General features: G+C 39.9%; 1 protein-coding gene across 2 annotated transcripts in view; it reads right to left on the reverse strand.

Annotated features, from left to right (window-relative positions):
* The window catches only part of POU2AF1 (POU class 2 homeobox associating factor 1), a 45,113-nt gene extending 35,931 nt beyond the window's left edge, over positions 1–9,182 (reverse strand). Inside the window, exon 1 of one of the 2 annotated variants that reach the window (XM_032780702.2) lies at positions 9,069–9,162. In XM_032780702.2, the coding sequence (XP_032636593.1) occupies positions 9,069–9,084 (16 nt within the window). In that variant the 5' untranslated portion in view covers positions 9,085–9,162. Of the gene's footprint in view, positions 1–9,068 lie in introns of both variants that reach the window. The other variant, XM_032780713.2, reaches the window with a different exon arrangement.
* Between the last annotated feature and the right edge of the window lie 14,210 nt (positions 9,183–23,392).

Genomic DNA, 23,392 nt, shown 5'->3' on the forward strand with positions numbered 1-23,392 from the left:
AATAATATAATGATGCCTCTTTAGAAGTATTTAAGTAATGGGGTAAATACTGTATAGTGTATATAATGGGGTAAACAAGTGTCAGACTTGTTCACGTCCACACTTTATGTTGATTTTGGATATTGAATCCTTTTACATATTTTTAAAAATACTATTAGTTATTCAAACTAGAAATACTATTTTTGTATTTGTTGCTGCTTTGGGTTTCATATACTTTTAACTATTTAACTGTTAACTATTTCTGTCAGAGTTGAATTTTTTCCCCCTGAGTTATCAATATTTTGTTTTGCAATGTATCTAGTTTAACAAAAGGCCATACTGTTCCAGTGGAACTCAGGGAAAAGACTTTTACACGGATAAAAATATCTCTCCAAAAAGTTAAACAACTAGGCAGGTGACCCCTTTAACGGGCTTTATTTAATCAACTCCTCTTGTATTTAAATAAAGTCTTCCTAACCCTGCACAATTACTGACCAATAAGGACCTGGTGTTTAAGGCACTGGACTTGGATTCTGGAGATCCAGCTTCAAATCCCAGCTGTGCTACAAACGGCTTGTGTGATGCTGAGCAAGTCAACAAAGGCCAGATTTTCAAAAGATATTTACATGACTAAAGATGCAAATAGGTGACTAGTGAGATTTTCAAAGCTATCAAAGCAGGTTAGGCACCTAATGCCCGTTGGTTTCAGTGGGTGCCTACCTGCATCTTTAGACCCCTTTGAATGAATATATAGTAATAATAATAAATGGAACATCAGCTAAAGAGAAGATAAAGTCCATCAGGTCCCCTCCACAATGTAGCTGTCAGCCTGGGCGTGAGATGGTGTCAAGACAATTCCCTTGCGGTGATGGGACAATATCACCCCTCTGGTGAACCCCGAGCCAATTAGCCAAGTTTCTACCCAGGTGTACTTTAGGGGGTAAAAATTCTATGGCCCATCCTCATTCTTCTATCTTCTTGGTCAGCGGGTCTGTGGTGTTACTGGAACCCCAGAAATGCAGTAATCTTTACAAGCTGCGAGAGGCACTAGGGAGAACAGGCATCCTCGCAGGGCCACTCAGGAAGGAGTTCAGTGAGTTAAACTCCCCTCCCTTCTCCTCTCAGGGGTTTCATGAGTGTCTTCTTCTGCCTCATGATCTGCCAGGAATATTCAGGAGTTGGGAACTAATAAGCACCCTGCACTCTTTGCTCCCAAAATCAGAGAGGATCAGGATTTACTCCTTTGAGACTGCTATAGAAGAACTAGGCAGGGTATTTAGCCAGTGTCAAGTTCTTTACACAGTTCCAAGCCAGATTCTTCAAAGGAAGGTGTAAACCCTCATGATGTGCTGGGCTGATGGGAGATTTTCTGACTGGCCTCAACAAACAACATCCGGCTCCTTCGTTGACGTGCTACTAAGTAACAGATAACAGGCAGGAATATCCCCGCTGCATTGTACTGACCAACAGAACTGTGTGATGTCATCTGATAAATCATGAATTCACTCAGAAGATAACTCATCTGTGTTGCATTTGATTATCCGTTGATTTATGGTCCCGTCAGTGGGTTTTCTGTCCAAATTCGACATTTCTGCTTCTCCTGGAATGCTCAGATAATGTGACTATCACAGCTGCAGCTCTGCATGTTGCAACCTGTCTGAAGGAGTCAACAAGAAGCACTCTGCGCATCTGACACATTGTAGCTTTCCCATGAAGCATTACTATTATTTTTGTAAGTAATGCTGACAATTAGAGCTGGATAGGAGTGGATTATACCATGGACTGTTTGCCACATTATGGGCGGATACTTCAATAAAAATGTAGTTGAATGCAAAGTGCTAAGCAAACATCTGGGCAGAGTGTTTGCTCTACAATCAAAAAATCTTGAGTGAGAGCGAAGGAACCAGAGTGCTGGTTCATTGCACAGTATAAGGAAAGCAGCAGAGAATCCTGTAGCACCTTATAGACTAACAGACGTTTTGGATCATGAGCTTTCGTGGGTGAATACCCACTTCGTCAGAATAAGGAAGTATAAGGAAACAAACGTTGGAGACTTCTGAGCAGAATTAGCACTCTAAATCAACAGACCACACATCTGACCTACCTTAAAAGCAACAATGTACTTATGGACAGTTTTTTGGTTGGATCTCATTCTGATCTCTTTGGTGTAAATCAGGAGTAACTAGTGAAGCTGATGGAGTTATATTAGTGTAAAGCCAGTGTAAGTGATACCAGAATCATGGCCAATCATAGAATCACAGAAATGTTGGTCTGGAAGGGACCTCAAGAAGTCATCAAGCCCAGACCCCTATGCTGTGGCAGGACCAAGTAAACCTAGACTATCACTGACAGGTGTTTGTCCAACTTGTTTTTAAAAGCTTCTGATGATGAGGACTCCATGACCTCCCTTAGAAGCCTGTTCCAGAACTTAGCTACCCTTAGAGTTAGAAAGTTTTTCCTAATATCTACCCTAAATCTCCCTTGCCGCAAATTTAGCCCATTACGTCTTGTTTACCTTGAGTGGAGATGGAGAACAATTGACCACCAAAGTCTTTCAAAGAGCCTTTAACATATTTGAAAACTGTTATCAGGCACCCCCCAACCCCGGCCTTCTTTTTTTTCATAAGTTAACATGCCCAGTTTTTTTTAACCTTTTCTCATAGGTCAGGTTTTCTGAACCTTTTATCATTTTTGTTGCTCTCCTCTGCACTCTCTCTCCCATTTATCCACATATTTCCTCAAGTGTGGTGCCCAGAATTGGATAGACTGCTCCAGTTGGCACCTTCCCAGTGCCGAGCAGAGTGGGACAATTACCTCCTGTGTCTAACACTACAGTTAATAAACCCCAGAACCATATTAGCCTTTTCATGTAGCTACAGCACAGTGATGACTCTTATTCAGTTTGTGGTCCACTATAACCCCCAGATCCTTTTCAGCGGTACTACCACCTAGCCAGCTATTCCCCATTTTGTACTTGTGCATTTGACTTTTCCTTCCTAAGTGAAGCACTTTACACTTGTCTTTACTGAATTTCATCTTGCTGAATTCAGACCAATTCTCCAAATTTTCAAGGTCATTTTGAATTGTTAACCTGTCCTCCAAAGTGCTTGCAACCCATCCCAGCTTGGTGTCATCTACCATATCCTGGGGTTTTTTTGTTGTTGTTATTTTAATTAAGTGATTACAGGCACTGTGAAGATTGGTAAGAACTAAATTTGGCCTATTCAAGATGGGCCTTGGATTCTAGAGGGTGTACATATCACTGTTTCCTATCTGCTCTGGTCTGCTGCATTCTAGTGAATATTCTGAATACTCTAATTTGCAAGAATCCTGCATGGTGATTACATTTAACTTGGATACAAGAAAGATGATGCAGACTAACAAAAGTAATCTTAACTTTTCTTTTACACTGATAGAGTCTGAGGCTACAGAAAACTCTGAAGAGATTTAGGATGCAATTTGTAGAGCTTGTTGAAGAGGTCTGCTGTTGTAATTGCTGCAGAGGGCAGCAACATCATGCATGAGGATATAAAAGGTCTAAGCCAATGCATGTTGAAGTCAATGGGAATTGGTAAAAAGTGAGTGCAATTTTTCAGAACATTGGAGCTGATATTACAGATGGGGGAACTGAGATACACAAATGGGAAGAGATTTACACATAGGTCTCACCCTCCCAACCTAATCCCTAGCTACAGCCCATAATATTATTTCTATTTTAGTAAAATAAGTTTTCCATTTAATCTCTGATGTGGTCATTCACAGAGCCTGACACCTGGTTTGAGAAGCATGATGTGCTTGATTCTTGTGCTATCCACCTTTCCCAGAGCGGTGTTACCAAAACTAAGACTCACAAGATGCAACACATTTTAGTTTCAGCTTTCAGTATCATTATTTGATACTTTCAGAAAGGGTGCTAAAAACCTCACATCTGTTGTGGTGTGCAGCAAGGGCTTTACATGATTTAAAAGCCATTCTGGTGGAGGCAAGATTGTCAAAGAGGCAAAGTGGAGTCGGGCATACAATCAATAGTACTTACGTTACTTAGGAGCCTAAGCAGTCAGTGGAACATAGTGTCTTAAATCACATAAGTGCTTTTGAAATTCTTAACTTGTGTGCATAAATACCATTTCATTTCACTTGGAGTCGAGTGCCTAATTTTCTCAGGCATCTTTGAAAATCTCACCCTTAAATCAAAGAAGTTATTTGAGATGGTCAAAAAATGTCATCAAAATTTCAAATGTTTGAAAAATGTCAACCAGCTCTATAAACTATTCACACAGAAATCAATTGCATGAAAGGCATGTTCATTTGGTCATAAAAATCATGTATCATTTCAAACGCATGTAACAAAATGGTATTTGGTGCTGTGTTTTTAGAAACTTGTCGTTGCCATTAATAAACAAAAAATAGTTGCAATGGGGGCTGGATTCCATTAAATAAAACCCTTCAAAGATGTGGGAAGCCTGTAGCAATCATTTATCTTCTGCCATGGGTGGGGGCATGGCCTAGGGTCTGACTTTCATACTAAGATGCATGGCTTAAAGAGTCTTTGCAGGACTGATACACTGAGGTCCCAATCCTGAAAAGATTTTTTTCCCATGCAGAGTGCAGTGACGTCAAGGAAACTACTCCCAGTGCACAAACTTCAGCACATGTCTTTGGAGGATCAAGGTTTGACTGTAAGCTGTTTTGGGCATGGTTAATTATTTTCTATATGTTTATACTGTGCCTCGCAGGAAGGACTCCTGACTGGATTGAGGCCTCTCTCTATGGTGCTACTGTGATATAAACAGTAATAATGAGCAAATTCCCTCCAATCAGGCTATGAGCATTCAAATCTGACATCTTGTATCATTCTTGCAGTCTCTTCTAATCAGGATGGGAATCATACTGTTCTAATGGTGCTTCCTGTTATCTTGAAGATCTTTTCAATCTAAACTGAGACTTCCCACCTTCCCTGTAAAACGCTGCAGTAGTTGTGCAGAATTCTGTTTGAGTTTTCTTCCACCCTGGTATATAGAATCATAAAATCATGAGTGGTGTGGAGAAAGTGAATAAGGAAAAGTTATTTACTTGTTCCTATAATATAAGAACTAGAGACCACCAAATGAAATTAATGGGCAGCAGGTTTAAAACAAATAAAAGGAAGTTTTTCTTCACTCAACGCACAATCAACTTGTGGAACTCTTTGCCTGAGGAGATTGTGAAGGCTAGGACTATAACAAGGTTTACAAGAGAACTGGATAAATTCATGGAGGTTAAGTCCACTAATGTCTATTAGCCAGGATGGGTAAGGAATGGTGTCCCTAGCCTCTGTTTGTCAGAGGGTGGTGATGGATGGCAGAAGAGAGATCACTCGATCATTACCTGTTATGTTCACTCCCTCTGGGGCACCTGGCATTGGCCACTGTCGGTAGACAGGACACTGGCCTGGATGGACCTTTGGTCTGACCCAATACAGCCATTCTTATGTTCTTATGTTCTTACGGGCTGAACAAACATTTATGTTTCTGACCTAAACATACTAAGTGACATTTCAACATAAAGCCTTTCACCTGATTTGCAAATCCAACTTGACAGTACTCTCCATTCAGGTGACCACTTTGGACAGCTTTAATACAAAAAAGGCTGAGTCACCCCATTTAGTGACATCCACTTGTAACTCTTTGCAGTCAGCTTTTGACTTAACTATCATATTCATTTATGTGTCTGATAATTCTATTCTTTACCATAGTTTCAACCAAGTTGCCAGATACTGAAGTTAGGCTTACCAGCCTATAATTTCCAGGATCACCTCTGGATCCCCTTTTTTAAAAATCAGTGTTACATTAGGTATCCACCTGTCATCCAGTACAAGGGTGATTTAAGCAATAGGTTATATACCACAGTTAGTAGTTCCACAATTTCATGATTCCTTCAGTACTTTTGGGTGAATACTGTCAGATCCTGGTGACATATTACTGTTTAATTTATCAATTTGTTCCAAAACCTCCTCTAATGACACCTCAATCTGGGACAGTTCCTTAAATTTGTCACCTAAAAGAAAGGCTTAGGTGTGGGAATCTTCCTCATATCCTCTGCACTGAAGTCTGATGCAAAGAATTCATTTAACTTCTCTGCAATGGCCTGGTCTTCCTTGAGTGCTCCTTTAGCATCTTGATCATCCAATGGCCTCCCAGATCATTTGGCGGGCTTCTTGCTTCTGATGTACTTTCAAAAATTGTTAGTTTTTGTGTCTTTAGATAGTCGCTCTTCAAATTCTTTCTTTGCCTGCCTTATTATCTTTTTACAGTTGATTTGCCAGAGTTTATGTTCTTTTCTATTTTTCTCAGTAGGATTTGACTTCCAATTTTTAAAGAATGCTTTCTTGCTTCTAACTGCTTCATTTACTCTGCTGTTTAGCATTTTAGCAATGATGGCATTTTAGCAATGGTGGCATTTTTTTGGTTCTCTTCCTTTTTTTTTTATTTGGGGTAAATAGTTTGAGCCTCTATTATGGTGTTTTCAAATAGTCTCCAAGCAGTTTGGAGGCATTTCACCCTTGTGACTATTCCTTTTAGTTTCCATTTAACATAGCTTCCTCATTTTTGTGTCATTCCCCTTTTTGAAATTAAATGCTCCTGTGGTGAATTTCTTTGGCATTTTCCCCCTACAATGATGTTAAAATGTATTACATTATGGTTGCTATTACCAAGCAGGTCAACTATATTCGCCGCTTGGATCAGAACCTGTGTATCACTTAGGACTAAATGAATAATTGCCTCTCCCCTTGTGGATTTCAGGACATGCTGCTCCCATAACCAGTTATTTATGGTATCTAGAAATTTTATCTCTGCATCCCTTCATAAGGTGACATATATCCACGTCTCCAGAGTGCCAATCTAGTGCTATAAGCACTTGATCATCCTTCCTCTCAACACAGGAAGCTAAAGCAATTAGCTATTTATCACAATGACTTAGGAAAAAAAGGCCTTACATTCAGTAAGAGTGTTGTAATGGTTTTAATATCTAGAAAGTATTTATTTAGATGTAAATAAAAATAAAAAATGACACAAGGTCTAGCACCCTAACATGTAATTAATCATATAATAAAACATCACTACCAAAAATAATAATTTCAAACATGAACTCAACCAGTCAGCCACCTACAAAAATCTCCTTGTTGCTCCTTCATTGTTCTAAGACACATACCCTCAACTCTGCCCCAAAACCTTCTTGAGCAGATGTCAAACAGAACTACAATATCTCCACTGCCCACTGTTTACCTGGTGTAAAAAACCTCTCCACTGAGGAAGGCAGTTGCTGTATCTCATGATATGCTTTGAAATGTCCAATAAGAATTGCTATAACAGATTCTTGCATTGAGAACTGGAGGGGTGCCCTGTGGATGAAGTGACAGGAAGGTATTGCACAAGAGTTGCAGTGTTTTGAAATGGGATTCGTATAGTTACATTGTGGAGACAAACAACCCCTAGTACTGCAGCCTGGTTGCTCACAACATAGGCCTGTAATTCCTATTCATCTTTAAAGAAGCTGTGGATGTATCAAGGGAAGAACACACCCTAGCAATATTCAGTATGACTATCGTTCTAACTCTACCAAAGACAACAAACTTCGATCATGTGTCTCTGTCCTTGCAGCTGAAATCTAAGATTCACAGATTTCTTAGCTACTAGATTATATTTGACTCTGATCTTACTGCAATTTGTTTTAGATTGCTGATTCTATATAATATGCACTATTGATTCTGAAAAGAGAAAAAGATAATGAGAAGAAAAATGTTACTATCGTGCTACCATAGTCTACTACCTTTCATGTTGCAATACAAAATCAAAGTACATGAAAAAAATAGCTGGAGCTTGTTGCTATTTGATTCTCCAGTCCATAATATAACTTTGAAAATCCACATTTTTACCAAAAGGAAAAAATGACTATGCAATTCTCAAACAAAACAAACAAACACAGGAAAAATATTTAAATCTGTTACAAAGAAAATATGATTTAACTGTTGATTATCTCCAAATAATAGGTACAGATAAAACTGATCTTTGTCTACTCTTTGATCTCTAACATAATGGAAAAGAAGGTTCATCTGTGTTCCATGTTAGTCAACTCACTGGAAAATATTTAAGAAATTAACCCTTTCCATTCAGGTATGTTGTGCTATAGGTTAAGTGAACAGTGTAGTGAAAGGTAAAGGATGTTACTATGGTTGCAAAAACAAACATCATCTAGAGAAATATGCCTGGAGGCAATAAAAGAATTAAAAGAAACAATACAAATTTCTACATGTATTAGAGAAAGAACTAAACTATTTGAGGAAAGATGGGCCCAAATAGAACAAAATGATTTAAAAAAACCACGGATATAACAATATGTATATATATGGTAACTTACAGCCCATACTTACTCAGCTCTGCTCTGTTTCTTATCTTTTATATCTGTCACTCTCTCTTTGAATACTTGTGTAAGAGGTTAACTCAGACAGTCAACGATTATGTTTATCTTTAATAAAAAGTTAGTAACTAAAGGTCAGATCCTCAACTGGTGTAAATCAGCATAGCTCCATTGGAATGCCAATAGCTCCATTTGCAATGAAGTTATGCTGCTTTACACTTGCTGAGGATATGACCCTAAACACATCACTCAGAAGCCGAGATGTAAAGGAAGTTGAAATACTCCTTTGACTGCCCAATATCATGTTTGGTAAAAGTCATCTCCACATAAAGTCAGATACAAAAATAAGATTGAGAGTAGCCTTCATTTTTAAAAATGAAAACTCTGGCAACTAACCCCTGTAACCTTTGACATAATACCTTGCATCCTGTAACTGTTTTTATGAATCAGTCGCCATTTGATTCAAAGTGATTAATGCCAACAAAGCAGTGATGTTGTCTTGTGTTAATATCCATGCTGGAAAATTAGTATCACACATTTAGTAATTGTCTCTCCTAAACCAGGCACCTCTCAGTACGTGGATATAGTAAAATCTCCCGTGCTATTCTAATACTCACTTAGAGCTATTATTCAGGTGATCTTCATATATCTACTGTAGTTATGAAAAACAAAGGCAATCAGAACTCACTTACATTTTTGCCAGTGCATATTCTGTGGCAGAACGGAGTCTTTTCTCTTTGAAGAAGATAGTGTGGCTTTTTAATCGCTAACTGTGTTTTTACTTCTTTACAAGTGATGTGATAACTGACTGTCAGAATGTTTCCTTCAGCTTTTTAAAAGCCCTAGGTTCCCGCTGAGCAACGTGATGTCATCACATCCTCCAACCACAGATACTTTATATTTTCCTTTGCTATGTTTTGTTCTTCACTACATTATGCAGTTTCTCCAAGGCTAGAGTGCGCTGGAAGATATTATGCATAAAAGACACATTACATCACCTAAACATTTTTAAACAAACATTAAGGTCCGGAACCTATAGTCAGTAAGAGTTTTGCCTGAGCAACGTCTGCAGGATTGGCCCATAAGATTCTAAAGCTGAAACACACAAGCATCTTTTAATATGTTTTTTTTTTTTGTTGCTCTGTTGTGTTTAGAGGAGCATATGTATGGCCAGACTTCAGCTGGTCTAAATCTGCATGGTTCCACTGACTTCAACAGAGCTGCATGGTTTACGCCAGAGGAGGATCTGGCCCTTTAGCGCTCAACTGTTTTAAAATACAAGCCTGAGCTCAGTGTTTTCTCCTGCCTTCCGAGAATCAACTCCCTAGGGTCACTAAATCTGAACTCATGAGGAAACACCTGTAAACACTTCAAGCCTCATTAAACGACGACATCCTCCATTTAAAAAAGAAACCCTGTTTTTTCTGTTTTGTTTTTGTTGAAATACATCATTTCCTATTAAAAAAGAGATGGCCACAGAAATGAGTTACTGATGACCCTAAGTGAGTTGGGGTCCTGAAATCTAGTCTGGGGTTCAATCCTGGAATGTGATGCATGAGCTCAATGGAATTTAAGGAAGGTGGGCACCTCACAGAATCAGGACCCTATTTTGTACCATTTTACAAGTGTATAATTGGTTTTAAATTTAACAAGAAAAGAGAATTAAATCACACACAGACTATAAGTTAATATATGTCTATCTCTTTAAAACATTTTCTCTAAGACCTTTCAGTATCAAAAAAAAATAAAGAATATCTGCTTAATGCAGAAATAGGATTCACCACGTCTGCTGTCTCTGAGAGTCCTGATGGTATTATTTAGCCACATTTTGCATAGTTATATTAGTGTTCACTTGTAGTCATGCAGTGTAATATCCTCTTTACTGTTAGTGCTTAGTAACAGTAGGCATTCAGTTAGCTAACACTGTATAGATACCATGTAAGATAGGGCCTGGTCCAAAGCTCATTGAAGTCAATGAAAAACAACGAGGAGTTGTTAGAGACTAACACATTTATTTGGGCATAAGCTTTTGTGGGCTAAAAACCACTTCATCAGATGCATGTAGTGGAAAATACAGTAGGCAGATATATATACACAGTCCATGAAAAGATGGGAGTCTTTCTCTAAATTTCAATGGGGTTTTGATTAGGTCCATAGTAAGAAAAATTCCCATTCTCTGTTATGTTTCTGTTACTAAAAAAAGTAGGCAATTTCCCCCTTCAGCTAATGGAATTTTGTAGATCATTGTAACAGCACTTAACTCTGTAATATGCATCAAAATATACGTTGACAACAACAGTAACCACTTTCTTAACAAGTCAGGCAATTTAAAAATGTGGGACAGATTGTTCCCGCACGAGCCAACAGAAGTTCTGTTTAATATCCGATGGTATAATATGGTCTCAGGAAGTTGCAAGGAGAAGTCAGCTGCAGTTTTGCTTGACTAAGGAACCGGTCCGAACAACAGTAAAAAAAATCAGAGTATGGTACTTTAAGAAACATATTCTTGACCAGTCCTTCTAAAGAAATTGCATTCTGATATTGAAAGACCGCTTTAAATGTCATGGTAAATAAAGTTCATATGCAGGTCACTTTCAAGGAGTAAATCAAGGAGTATATATGGCCCAAATTTTCAAAAGTATGCACTTAAGATGTCCATGCACATTTGCACACACCCAAGTTATTCATGCAAAATCTATTGTGCATGACTGATTCTGAGATTTGCACAGTCTTATGTGCCTATGCAACTTGCACAAGTATAGTGGACAATACATATGTGCAAATTATATATATTATGTACTCACACAAAGTTCATTTATAGATACAGACACAGATATAATCTAATTTTAAAATCTCATTGAACTAAATCACCCAAAGTTAAATGTTTTAAAAACATCTTTATATCAATACTTTAAATATCTGAAATTGTACTGTTAAAGACTTGTTGTAGTAAATATCTAAAATGAGGAAGTTGCAAAGGGCATGTTATCCACAGATAAAAACAGCCCAAACTATTTTGGTGTTTGATAGTCAGTCATCCATTTCCATGTTTTAAAACACAGTTATAAGATAAGCCTTTGGTGTATTACCAAAGAGCCACTCCTCAAAACACAGCTTCACACATTTTAACAGAGAATTTATTTTAGTTTGATGGAAAAATACATTACGAAGCAAAATAAAGCGTCTGCCAGTTTACTGCTCTTAATAATTATAGCTTTGTTTCATGTTGAATATTTTACCCAGTGTTTGATATAGAGTGGGCTTGGATAAGAACTAGTTAACTGACCAGATAAAATTAAAGTAATACAGATTGCATGAGGGAAGCAACCAGAAAATATGGCAAAGGTTACATCTTCCGAATTAACGGAGGACATGTGCCTACTGTTACCTACTCAAGTTCACAGCAGCAATGACCCTGAAGGCACTGGTCATTTCTTTTGGATGCACAACTTGCTCTCTTGAGCCATGCCTTTGTCTGATCAAGTTAAGACTACTGCAGTGAGCTCCACATGGAGCCACACCTTAAAATCACCCAAAAAATTTGAGTTGGTGGCTCACTTGCAAAGTGGAGTTTCTCATTCTGCTGATGGGTATCTCTTTGCGTCACATATCTAGAGACTGAAAGGTTTACAAGCAACACAGTATTTAGATATTATAGCCACAACGCAGCCCAAACAATAACCAAACGCATATATTAGATTAATAATGTATCATCTACAGTGCAAGAATACCACTTTCCAATGGGCTGAGAAAATTGCATTCTTCCACAGCATATTTAATTGCTCAGTGCACTCCAAGAACCTACCACAGGCTTGCAATAAGCTCCACCTGGGCAGTTCCTTGCACCTGTTCAGAGCCTTATTGACTTCAGTGGGGCTCTGCATGGGCCCAAGGATACAACTACACAGATCTGATATGCCTCAGCGTCAAAGATCCCAGCCAAAGGTGTACAGAGGAAGTACCTGAGTGCACAGAGAATGCTATGGTGCAGTGGAATAACGGGGAGAGAAGAAGGATGTACACCCACTGTCTGGAAGTTCCATTTGCCAAGACACAAAGTCTTTGATATGACCAGGACTCCAATATTTCATTGCTAGGTCTGTGGACAACACAAGAACAATGTCAGTGCTTTGCCAAAATTAGTTCTGAATGGCTGGACTGTGATCCCACAAAACTTCATGCAGTATCCCCAATTCTAAAATTACCACTATGCCAATGATTTTTAAATAAATTTAAAAAAAATCATATAAGCAGGATAAAATGACTTGACAGGAGGCAGCTTTGCAGTGATCTCAGACAAAACACATCAGGAAATATGTACCCAGAGCCTAGACTCCTGCTAGACTGCTACTGCAACAGGTGCCAAGAAGAGAGAAAAACAAGAGGAACTAAAAAACCAGAGCTGTACATACTGCACCAGTGCAGAAGTTAGCAAAACAGGCTTGTGAAAATGTTGGCTAGCCAAACATTATAGAAACACAGGGATATGCTATGTTCAGCTTTTGTTATGTCCTTTGAACTGAGCGTATTCCAAAGATGAAGATGTAAAGGCAAAATCATGCTTTAATTATTGTCATATTCTCTGGAAGACAACTGAGTTCATTAATCCATTTCTGAAAGAAAATTGCCAGTGTTTTTGAGAGATGTCCAGGTTTTTTAAATCACATCAGCGTGAGCCCTCTAACCCAGAAGTACTGTGCAAAAAGTATGAATGCAAAAATAGTAGTTTAAGATTTCAGAAAGTCTTGTGGGCTAAAAAACGCAAACAGCTGCCTCCTAGGGTCTGATAACTAATGTAATAAAGGAATACCTACTTATTAGGTTGGGTGAGTATTTTAAGGATTGCTACACTTCTGAAAGGTCATTTCACATACTTCTTTTCATCAATCATATGGGAAGATTGAAGAAATGACTAATTGAGCCTACTGTGAACAAAATAAATGCAGAAATCTGACTGAACAATAATAGGCATTTCAGTCGGCATATTCTATTATTTATGTGTCTATTATTTCTCTTACTGTAGCACCTATATGCTTTGTACATAATACCGTAAGAGACAACCCAGGCTCCAGAGAGCTTGTAATCAAAATAGACTGCACCCATTTAATAGAAGCGGAATCAAAGCATAGAGAAATGAAGCAAACCCAGACTTCTGGAATCCCAGACCAGAGCCACCAGGCAATCCTCCCTCTCAGTCACCTTGTGCAGATGTATGCAAAGTCACCAGAGCCAATGGAGCCTCACAGACAGGTGAAGGGAAATCTGGTTCACCAGTAGCCAAGAGCTATTGTGAGTATACAAAGGTGGGGGAACAGTTTAAAGAGGTGAACTGGACAGTTCTTTACAAGTCTTATTTCACACAGGGCCCAGCAAAATCTAAGGCAGGCCCTGACTAGGATTCCTGCATTACTAGGTGGAGACAACGCAGCAGCCAGAATCGTAGTGTGAAGGGCACAACATAGCAGCCCCTCCTGTCTCTTATAGTTAATTTGGTTCATGGTATTTGCACTGTGGAGAAAGAATGCTTTCCCAAACAGGAGCTATCAACCTCCCAAAATTGCTCTTTTCCTGGAAACAAAGCAAAGGTCTAATTCTTGCAGGAACACGATCAAACCATTGTTCAGAGCAATCTGAAACACAAGGCTGGCTGTCAGGAAGTTTAAAGTGCTAAGTGACTTTTCATGCTACATTAAGTGACAGTTTAACACATAATACTGGCAAGTTCCCAAACATTTGTACAAGCATTTAAAGCAAAATATTACTTAAAACAAAAATCTAAAATGAAATCGTCCTGTTTCAGCAGAAGCCTGGTGCTGGGAAAGTTAATACCGTGCATCAGTCAAGGTAGGAGCCAGATCATCACATCCAATTAGATACATTTGCTGTGCAGGGAGACAGAGCCTTGTTCTGAGAGAGCTGTAATAAATCTCATGATGACTGTCCCGATAATGGCAGAATTTACTGTGCGCTGAACTCCATGCCTGCTATGAGAAATGTGAGAGGGTGACAAAAGCAAATGTCATGGTACGCTTGCCAGAAAGGGGACCTAGAAATGGAGGAAAAGTCTCACATACCATCCAACCTACATACAGCAGAAAGAAAAAGAAGACCAAATTCTGCAGCCCCTATTCAGTCAATATTCCCATTGTTTTCCTTGGAAGATTTGCCTGCAAAGGGACCAGTTGAGGATTGCAGATTTTAGCTAAGAAAGAATAAAAAACTGCCAGCCCTCCCCCACTCTCTATTTTTTCTTCTAACTACAACCAAGGCCCACTGCACTATGCACTGCACAAACACACAGTATGACAGCCCCTGCCCCAAAGACTTCACATTCTACATGGGCAAGACAGACAAAGGAAATATTATTATCCCCATTTTAAGATGGGGAACGGAGGCACAGGGAAATCAGGTGACTTACTCAAGGTCACATAAGAAAGCTGTAGCAGTTAGAAACTGGAGCCTGATCTCTGGAGTCCCAGTCCAGTGCTTCAACCACAAAGTCACCCCTTCTTTTCCTGATTTATATCATATTCTGTCTTGCTTGCATTTTTACATCTATGATGCATTTTAGCACACAGCTTGTGTGAAAAACTCTATAAAGACCTATAGTATTGTACAACATCTCATTCATCCATTGTACTCTCTGAAACAATCAGTTCTGATTTACACTCTAGCTTTCATGACTAACAAATGACACATGCAAAGTCTATGTCTATTCAGCTCCAGGGTCCAGATCCTCAGCTGGTGTAAATTAACATAGTTCTACTGACCTCAATGGATCTACACCAGTTGAGGATCTGAGCCCAGAAGTTTAGGTAGTATCAGCTCCAATGTTGCTGCATACCAGCACACGTGGAGAGTGCCACTTTGGAGTTCTTTGCACTGCAAACACATTTTATATTGACAGAAGGGGGCTCTTTCCCATACAATTTAGGATGAGATTACTCATTGGTGAGCTTATGCTCACACAAGGAACCTTGCCTTTACTAATAAGCCCCCTAAGGCAAGGAGACCCATCACAACCCCATTAGCCCCCTTATACTGGATAACATGAAACACTGCAGGGCTGCCCCACCAACCTGCTTGAGATGAGACTATTTCCCAGCACCTGTAAAAGGTTCCCATGCAGGAAGTCTGAGGTAGAAAAAGTTGGCAAAGCAACTTTGTGCTCTGAGACAATTTTGTCTTGTGCCTTTACACACCCACACGCTGAAATGAGAGTTTCCCATGAAGGTGAAAGCAGATGCTGAAACAGGGATTCCATGACTGAACCACACCCTCTCACGTGTCACTCTGCAGAGGAACAAGAAATGACACAGTGCTCACACTTACTTCCTAAACCTCTGAAGCCATGAAGCAAGGCACCATTTGGGGTTCATTTGTACCTGGATATTTCTGGATGCTGGGACAAGGAAAAGTTACACACTCTGTGTGGCGATCCTGCTTCACTTGGTAAAATACTGCAGAACAGTGTTTGCAAGTGTTCAATCAAATCTCTACTGTTGTTCTATTCAGCCATGTACGTGCCTTTTTGATAGATGCTGCTTACAAACATCAGTTTGAACAAGTTATTGTTGGTATGAATATTTAGTGCAGTTCTCTTCAGATGAATACTTTTGTTATTCACACCCCAAAAGTTTCTGTCATTGTGTCAGGGGAGCTGAAACAACACCATTTAACTTATGTGACCAATCACACACACACCTTATTGATTTGCACAATTTGTGAACAACTGACAGAATGAAAATTGTTTGTCCAAACTATCCGGTGAGAAATTACAAAAAACACCCACCCACAAATTGGTAGAAATCAGGATCAGATAGTAAACGATTCAAGAACAAAAAACAGGGCTAAATTTGTAATTAATCAGAGGGGTAACCATGTTAGTCTGGATCTGTAAAAGCAGCAAAGAGTCCTGTGGCACCTTATAGACTAACAGATGCATCTGATGAAGTGGGTATTCACCCACGAAAGCTGAAAGCTCACGCTCCAATACGTCTGTTAGTCTATAAGGTGCCACAGAACTCTTTGCTGCTTTTGTAATTAATATTAATCACAGTGAATCATTTGATTAGTTCTGGAAGGCTATGGGATGGAGCAGGAAGAGTTGTGGGACTTTCTAGCAGAAACTATTGTAAAGCAAGATACATTAAAATTAGACATGTTCATGCAAGGTTACCCCTAGAGTCTTTCAAATGAGTTTGCTTTTGCCATGGTACATGCAGAAAAGCCACAGTGCTGCAACAGAGAAATCCGTCCCCCTTTGGTACAATTGCCAAGGAAGAGCAACTCCTCAGGCTATGGCTACACTAGAGAGCTTACAGCGGTGCACTAGAGAAGTCTCAGGTTGATTTAATTAATCCATCTCCAACGAGCGGCAGCACCTATGTCGGTGAGAGAATCTTTCCTACCAATATAGCACTGTCCACACCAGTGCTTAGGTTGGTGTAACTTATGTCACTCAGTGGGGTAGCTGTTGTCATATGTTTTTAATAGATGTAGATTTTTTTTGTAGCATACAAGTAGAACAATTAAGACATGAAAGTAAGAGGAGTATCTGTAACATGAAAACAAAGTGGTTTTCATCCAGAATTCATCCTACCGTTCACATGAATTTTGAGTGAAAACCACTTTGTGAAAAATACCTCATAGGGCTGGATGCAGGCTAAGGAAAGTCCCAGAGTGGGTGTTTCCTTAATAACACATGAACCGATGTACAACTGGTACAGTGGAAACAACCCACAGTAATGAAGAATTAATCATATATACATAAGTTACATTCATCCAAGAAACATGCCTGAGCTATCACTATACGTAGCTGTGTGAACCAGGCATGTACACAGTACCTTTTCACATTCACAGACTTGCCCGTCCTGGATACCAATGCTGAATTATGTTAGATCAGGTTTAAATAGGAAATACGGTAACTGGCACTTCTCCAAGTTAAAACTTTTTGAGTAGGTACCTGATGTTCTCCTTACAGTAAATGCTATGGTTTGTTCTTCCAGGTACCACCCATGTTTCTTAGAGGGCTGTTTCTTACTTGCTCAGAATTAACATGTATCTTGTCATGGCTACTGTAAGGCCTGGTCTACACTACGCTGTTAAACCAATTTTAACAGCATTAAATCGATTTAACGCTGCACCCGTCCACACTACACTGCTCTTTATATCGATTTAAAGGGCTCTTTAAATCGATTTCTGTATTCCTACAAAACGAGAGGAGTAACGCTAAAATCGATATTACTATATCGGATTAGGGTTAGGGTGGATGCAAATCGACGTTATTGGCCTCATTATTTTACAGTAGCTACCCACAGTGCACCGCTCCAGAAATCGACGCTAGCCTCGGACCATGGATGCACACCACCGAATTAATGTGCCTAGTGTGGACGCGCACAATCAACTTTATAATATCTGTTTTATAAAATCGGTTTAAGCTAATTCGAATTTATCCTGTAGTGTAGACGTAGCTAAGGAATGTCTCAGCAGACAAGCTGCTGCCCCTAGGGAATTACTGACAGAATCACAAGAACAAAGCATTTCTCTTGAGATGATGCATACTGAGGACTCTGTCCCTGGTTGCATGTAAAGAGCAACTCAGCTGCTTCCAAGACATCCTGAGGACGGAGACGCTGTGAAATCAGAGATCTGCCGCTGGGCAAGAGTGTATATGAGACAGAAGAGAAAGGGTCAGGGGCTGGGTGGGGTAGAATGTGAATGGAGGATCCACCAGAAAGTTAATACTGATTAAGTCTTTATGAACTTTTCCATGGTTCCTCCTATATACCTTGGAGCCAATCGTTAAGGTAGGGTTGGCTCTGAAGTCCTCGGAGGTTTGTAACCCAGACACAAGGGAGGAGGCAGGGGTGTCCATGTGAACAGCTTAGTCATGTGCAGATCTTGACGGAACCACTGATTAAGCAGCCACTCAGTGCCTTATTTAAAATGAATGAAACCCTGAGGAGGGGTTGCAGCTACTCTTTTCTCATCCCTGTGCAACAACACCCCTTGCTGGGTCATCCACAGGGATTGGAGCTCTGTATCTAAAAGCTGAGCCACTGTTGGGATCAGGTTATCCCGTAACTGCCTTCTCCAGGATCTCTTACATCTCCTCTGAAGCAACTGGTGCTGAACACTGTGAGAGACTAGATGGACTCTGGGTCTGGATCATCCAATATAGCAACTCCCATGTTACCATTAACAATGTCCCCACTAACAATGAGTTTAAATTAAAAGCACAGATTAAATGCACTACATCTGTGGGTGAATCTGGAACTGAACTGTAGAAATCCTTGAGGTCAAAATATTGGCAGCAAAAAGGACAAAGTATTCTGAAATTGACATAGCTCTAATTATGTTTTTCTTCCTACCTAGGATAAATAATCACAGTTAGTAGAGTCCTGCATGGATACAAAATTTGTGTCTGCAGCCAATCTGCCATCTGCAAACATGGTCCGCAGATAGCCACAGATCAGCAGGGCTCTAACAGTTCGATTTGTCTCTGTAAAACTTAACTATTTTTCTAGCAGTGTTTTACACCCTTTAATTGAAATTCTCTGTGCAATCTATTTTTTATTACAAAATGTTATTTTTACCCATTCAGCAAAGGGACATTGTTGGCATAAAAAAATAATCAGTGGGCAGAAAAGCTTCAGAGTGCCAATATTTCTACAGTTATTGTTGTGAGTACGATACAGGACCTGCACCACGAAAGAAACAAAATTGAAATGACCATAAAAATTGTCTATTTTAAAAGTGGTTGCATTTAGCGGAAATATTACAATTTCAGTTGTCTTTTGGAAATTAGGGCTTGATCCAAAGCCCACTGAAGGAAAAAGAAAGGCGGAGGTAGGGGGATTCCTAGGCCTCAATTTATTTTGAGTACATGCCTGGTTTTAAACATACACGTGATCCCATTTATTTAAGTACCACTGCTCACGTGCTTAAAGTTAGGCAAGTGCTTAAGATCCTTGCTGAATCAAGGCCCTAGTACTGATTTAGGGTCTGATGCTGCACCATTGACATCAATGAGGGTTTGGCCATTGACTTCAGTGGAAGTAGCATTAGGCCCCTAATGACAATTATGCAGAATATTCACTTAGCCAGGTTCAGTGAAGCACTGGCACAAGAAATTTCAAGAGCACAGTAGAGCAGAGGGAAAAGCCATATTTAAACATAAACTTCTATAGTTAATGTTTACAAACATATTGTTAAATGCATTTCTATTTTCCTAGATGAAGCTGCCACCTGCTGGTCTCCTTCCACAGCCCTATTAACATGCTCTGGGTTTGAATAGTCATATTATTAAAAATAGACTGGATAAAGCACGTAGGGGAACATTTTCAAAGGCACAAATGGCTCCCTAAAATGGCCCACGGGGGTAAACAGACTACGTAACCTAGAACATCTTTTCCATCTCTAAGTACTATGATCTTCTGCTTCAAGACATTATGACGGTTTGATAATAAAATGTACGAATGCAAAGGCTCAAGTACCAGTAAGAGCAAAGCAGGAGAATGCCAAGTTAAAAATGAAGCCACTTGCTGCCCTGCCTACATGTGTTGCTATCCAAGCAAATTGTCATGAAAGAGGTTAGGATGGTATAAACCTTAACATTGCATTTCCCACTCCTGTCATTTAACGTACCCTTGAGGATACAGATTTCCCTTCCCCTCCCCCCCTTAAATGATAGTTTAAAAAAGACTAAAAACCTACTCATTGGTGGATGGAGTCTCACTGTCTCCAGGTCTACCATGGATAAAATAATTTACCATAGGAAGATACTTTCACTAGACTCCTTTCACTAGACTCCTATGTCCAATGTAACCACAATCCAATAGCTGTGGTACTCTGTGATTTGTGATTATGATTTACGGAAGATTGAAGAGATCTGAACAGTGATATGCCTGCCATGGGTGACAACTGCAAGAAAAGGAAACTGAAACCAAGTATATCAAAGACCATGTCAACATGCGTTCATTTATACCATGCTAGTCAGAGCCAACTTCAGCTTAACGTTTTATTGAATGGTCAAGCTGTTGGCACACAATCCAAAACTAGTGTATCTCACTACAGTAGCTCCAAAGTTCAAGAGAAGACACTGTCTCCTGAATAAATGGATAGGTCTACCTGGGGAACCAATGCACAAACACTGGGTAGTTGAGGGGTTGCTCTCTGCTATTCAGCTGGCAAATACAGTGCCCCAGTTTGGTTAAACTCTGTGCACACTAGACTAGTAGACACATAGGTTAATCATACCATGAGAATTATCACAGGCACACTGAAGCCAACAGAACTTTGTATGGTTACCAATCCTAGCCAATAAACTGATCAACAAGATACAGCAAATGCCAAGCTTACCACTGTTCAGAGATATATGAGATGCATGCACCCCACCACTGTCTGCATCCTAGAAATCCTCTCTGGACAGTGCTGCACACTTTCCATCCAGTAGATGACATCATCAGCTGGCTGTGGCAGACACAATGGGAGAGAGCTATGCCACATGAATGGCTACCTGGCTTTGGTCTCCTCCACTGCCTTTGGAGCCAGTTTAATCAGTTTGGAGCCACATAGTACTGCGGAGGATGCTGCATACAGATTGGGTGGTTACTTTTTTTTGTGGTGAGATCCCTGGAGGTTGTTTCAAGCTGAACACTGCTGATTCAGAGGCCACTGACTGGCTCAAGGCAATGTAGCTGGGGATTTCTTTCCCCCTAAATCTAGCCTTGCTTGTCTTGTCCACATGACTCTCTCTCTCTCTATATATATATACATGCCATGTATATATATATACACAAACCACTAGAGTTGTTCCCCGGGGCATAGGAAACTTTAGAAACAGGAAAAGGCCTTCCAGCCCAGCAAGGTTTTTCAACTCATGTATACTCTGTTTCAATTACTTTCACTAATCATTTATATTCCAGATGTTGAGCACACGTTACATGAAGTAGTTCTGCTTAAAGACCTGATCTTGAAAAGTTTTGAGCACTCTCAATTCCTATTGCTCAGTCCTTTATAGGATCGAGCTCTCGGTTCCCTTTTTACTCCACATAGGTTCAAAATGTTAAGAGGATGCATTGAGTGATCTGGTGAAAAGCAATTAACATGGGTTTAAGGCACATTAGAAAGGTCCAGTAAGCTGCACTGAGTTCCCATTTCTATCAGTCTATTGTATTTCTCTTCAGCTGAATGTACTATTTAAGGTTGGCATAAGATTATTGGTTTGTTTCCTGCTCCTAACCACATCTGGATTCTTCTTTGTCCTTGTATCCCTCTCCTAAATTGTATATTTAAAAAAAAATACTGTGCATTCAAGTGGCAGCAATCAGAACTGCAGCCCAAAGCCACATATGCCTGGCAGAGCTGACTACACTGTCTGCCCTGGAAAATGACTCACAGGGAAGGGCAGGTGTTTGTGGGATCATGTTCACTGACTTAGGATGGGTCCCACAAGCACTCATCCATGTTCTAGCCGAGATGACATTGCCTTATAACTATGTATCTTCACTCAAGTTCGTCAGTAGCCCCATCCACTGTGACCTTTCTTATCTATAGTTGAAAACTCATATAGTGCCCCTTCTAAAGAAATATAAGCAAGATACCACAAAGTCAGCGATACATTGCCTGGCTTCTAGGCATGTCACAGACACTGCCAGTTCTTGAATCCCTATTTAATCCCTTGGATCCTGGTTGCCCACTGATTTCTTAATGCCAATCAGCACTTACACTGCCCCCTGTAGGCCCCTTCCCTGGTTTCACACAAATCTTTACAGTTTCTCTTCCAAAATTCTCTTTGATTCGATATAATGTTCATCACAGTGACTAGCTGGCAGCCGTCACTCCATAGTATCATTGTACGTTTCGAGCGCCACATTCTTTGTGGGGCATGATTGGGGGGTGCAACCAAGAGACATAGTACCTTATGGTACCCAGTAACTTGTGGGATCTCAGACAGTGGGTGATTGTGTGTAGGCACAGCCAGGGCACTCCTGGCAGTATGTCATTGAGATGACCATGCTGCCACTGTCACAGGGCTGAAGCTCCATGGAGGAGCAAGCACATGGTGCATTTGTCCTGCAATCTGCACAGCTCAACCCATCTACTCCCACTGATCTCTGACCTCATGTTGCATGCCACCATCCGTTTCACATAATTCAACCTTTATCTACTGCACAGAAGCCACTGGCTTTCTTCTCTCTACATTTTTGCCTTGAAGGAGCTAGTATAGCCTCATATTTCCTGAGCTGCAAACGACTTATCCTAAAATTAAATAAAGAATAAGAGCTGTCAGGATAATTCGTGACTGATTGATCTCTACTGAAAAAATTACACTTTAATTAGCTGCAGCTGTCATAAGTTCCTACCAATGTACAGTATCCCTTAAGGCAATCATTGAGCAGATTAACAGCAAGTCTTAGGTCAAAGGATACACATTACTATTACAATAGCACAAAGACAGTTATTGCAATCCCACACAGACAGCTCCTGTATGAGGACAGTGCAATGATACCAAGACAGCTCATGCTGTTGGATTTATGATACAGAATGTGGTAGTAGAGGGGTACATTTGTATCAGCCAATGGAAATCTATGACCAAGATCCAACATAAAAATGACAGCTTCCCCTTTCTTTTAGTAACTTCTTATTCAGGAAGCTTAGGATGGAACAGGATCATTAAGGGCCAAAAATTGTTCCATCAGCTGCATTTAGCATGGCCCCTATTGATTTCAGTGAGAGTCGTACAAGTGCAACCAAGAGAACTTAACCCTTTGGCTAAAAACAGAGCCATTCTAGGAATTTGCTACATACCAGAACAAAAGGGGAAAGAGGATAAAGAGAAGGACCTCTGAGAAGGGAAGAACCATTGACCAGTCCCAGGATAATGTAAGGAACAGAGGGCAGTCAGATATAAATAGTATTTAAGTAGGATTTAAATGGTGTCTTGTACTGGCCCTCAGCAGATGGCGTGAATTTCACTCCCGTAGCAATAAGCCACTCCAGTAAGTGTGTT

The sequence above is a fragment of the Chelonoidis abingdonii genome, chromosome 18, assembly GCF_003597395.2.
Source record: "Chelonoidis abingdonii isolate Lonesome George chromosome 18, CheloAbing_2.0, whole genome shotgun sequence".
NCBI classification, from domain to species: domain Eukaryota; kingdom Metazoa; phylum Chordata; order Testudines; family Testudinidae; genus Chelonoidis; species Chelonoidis abingdonii.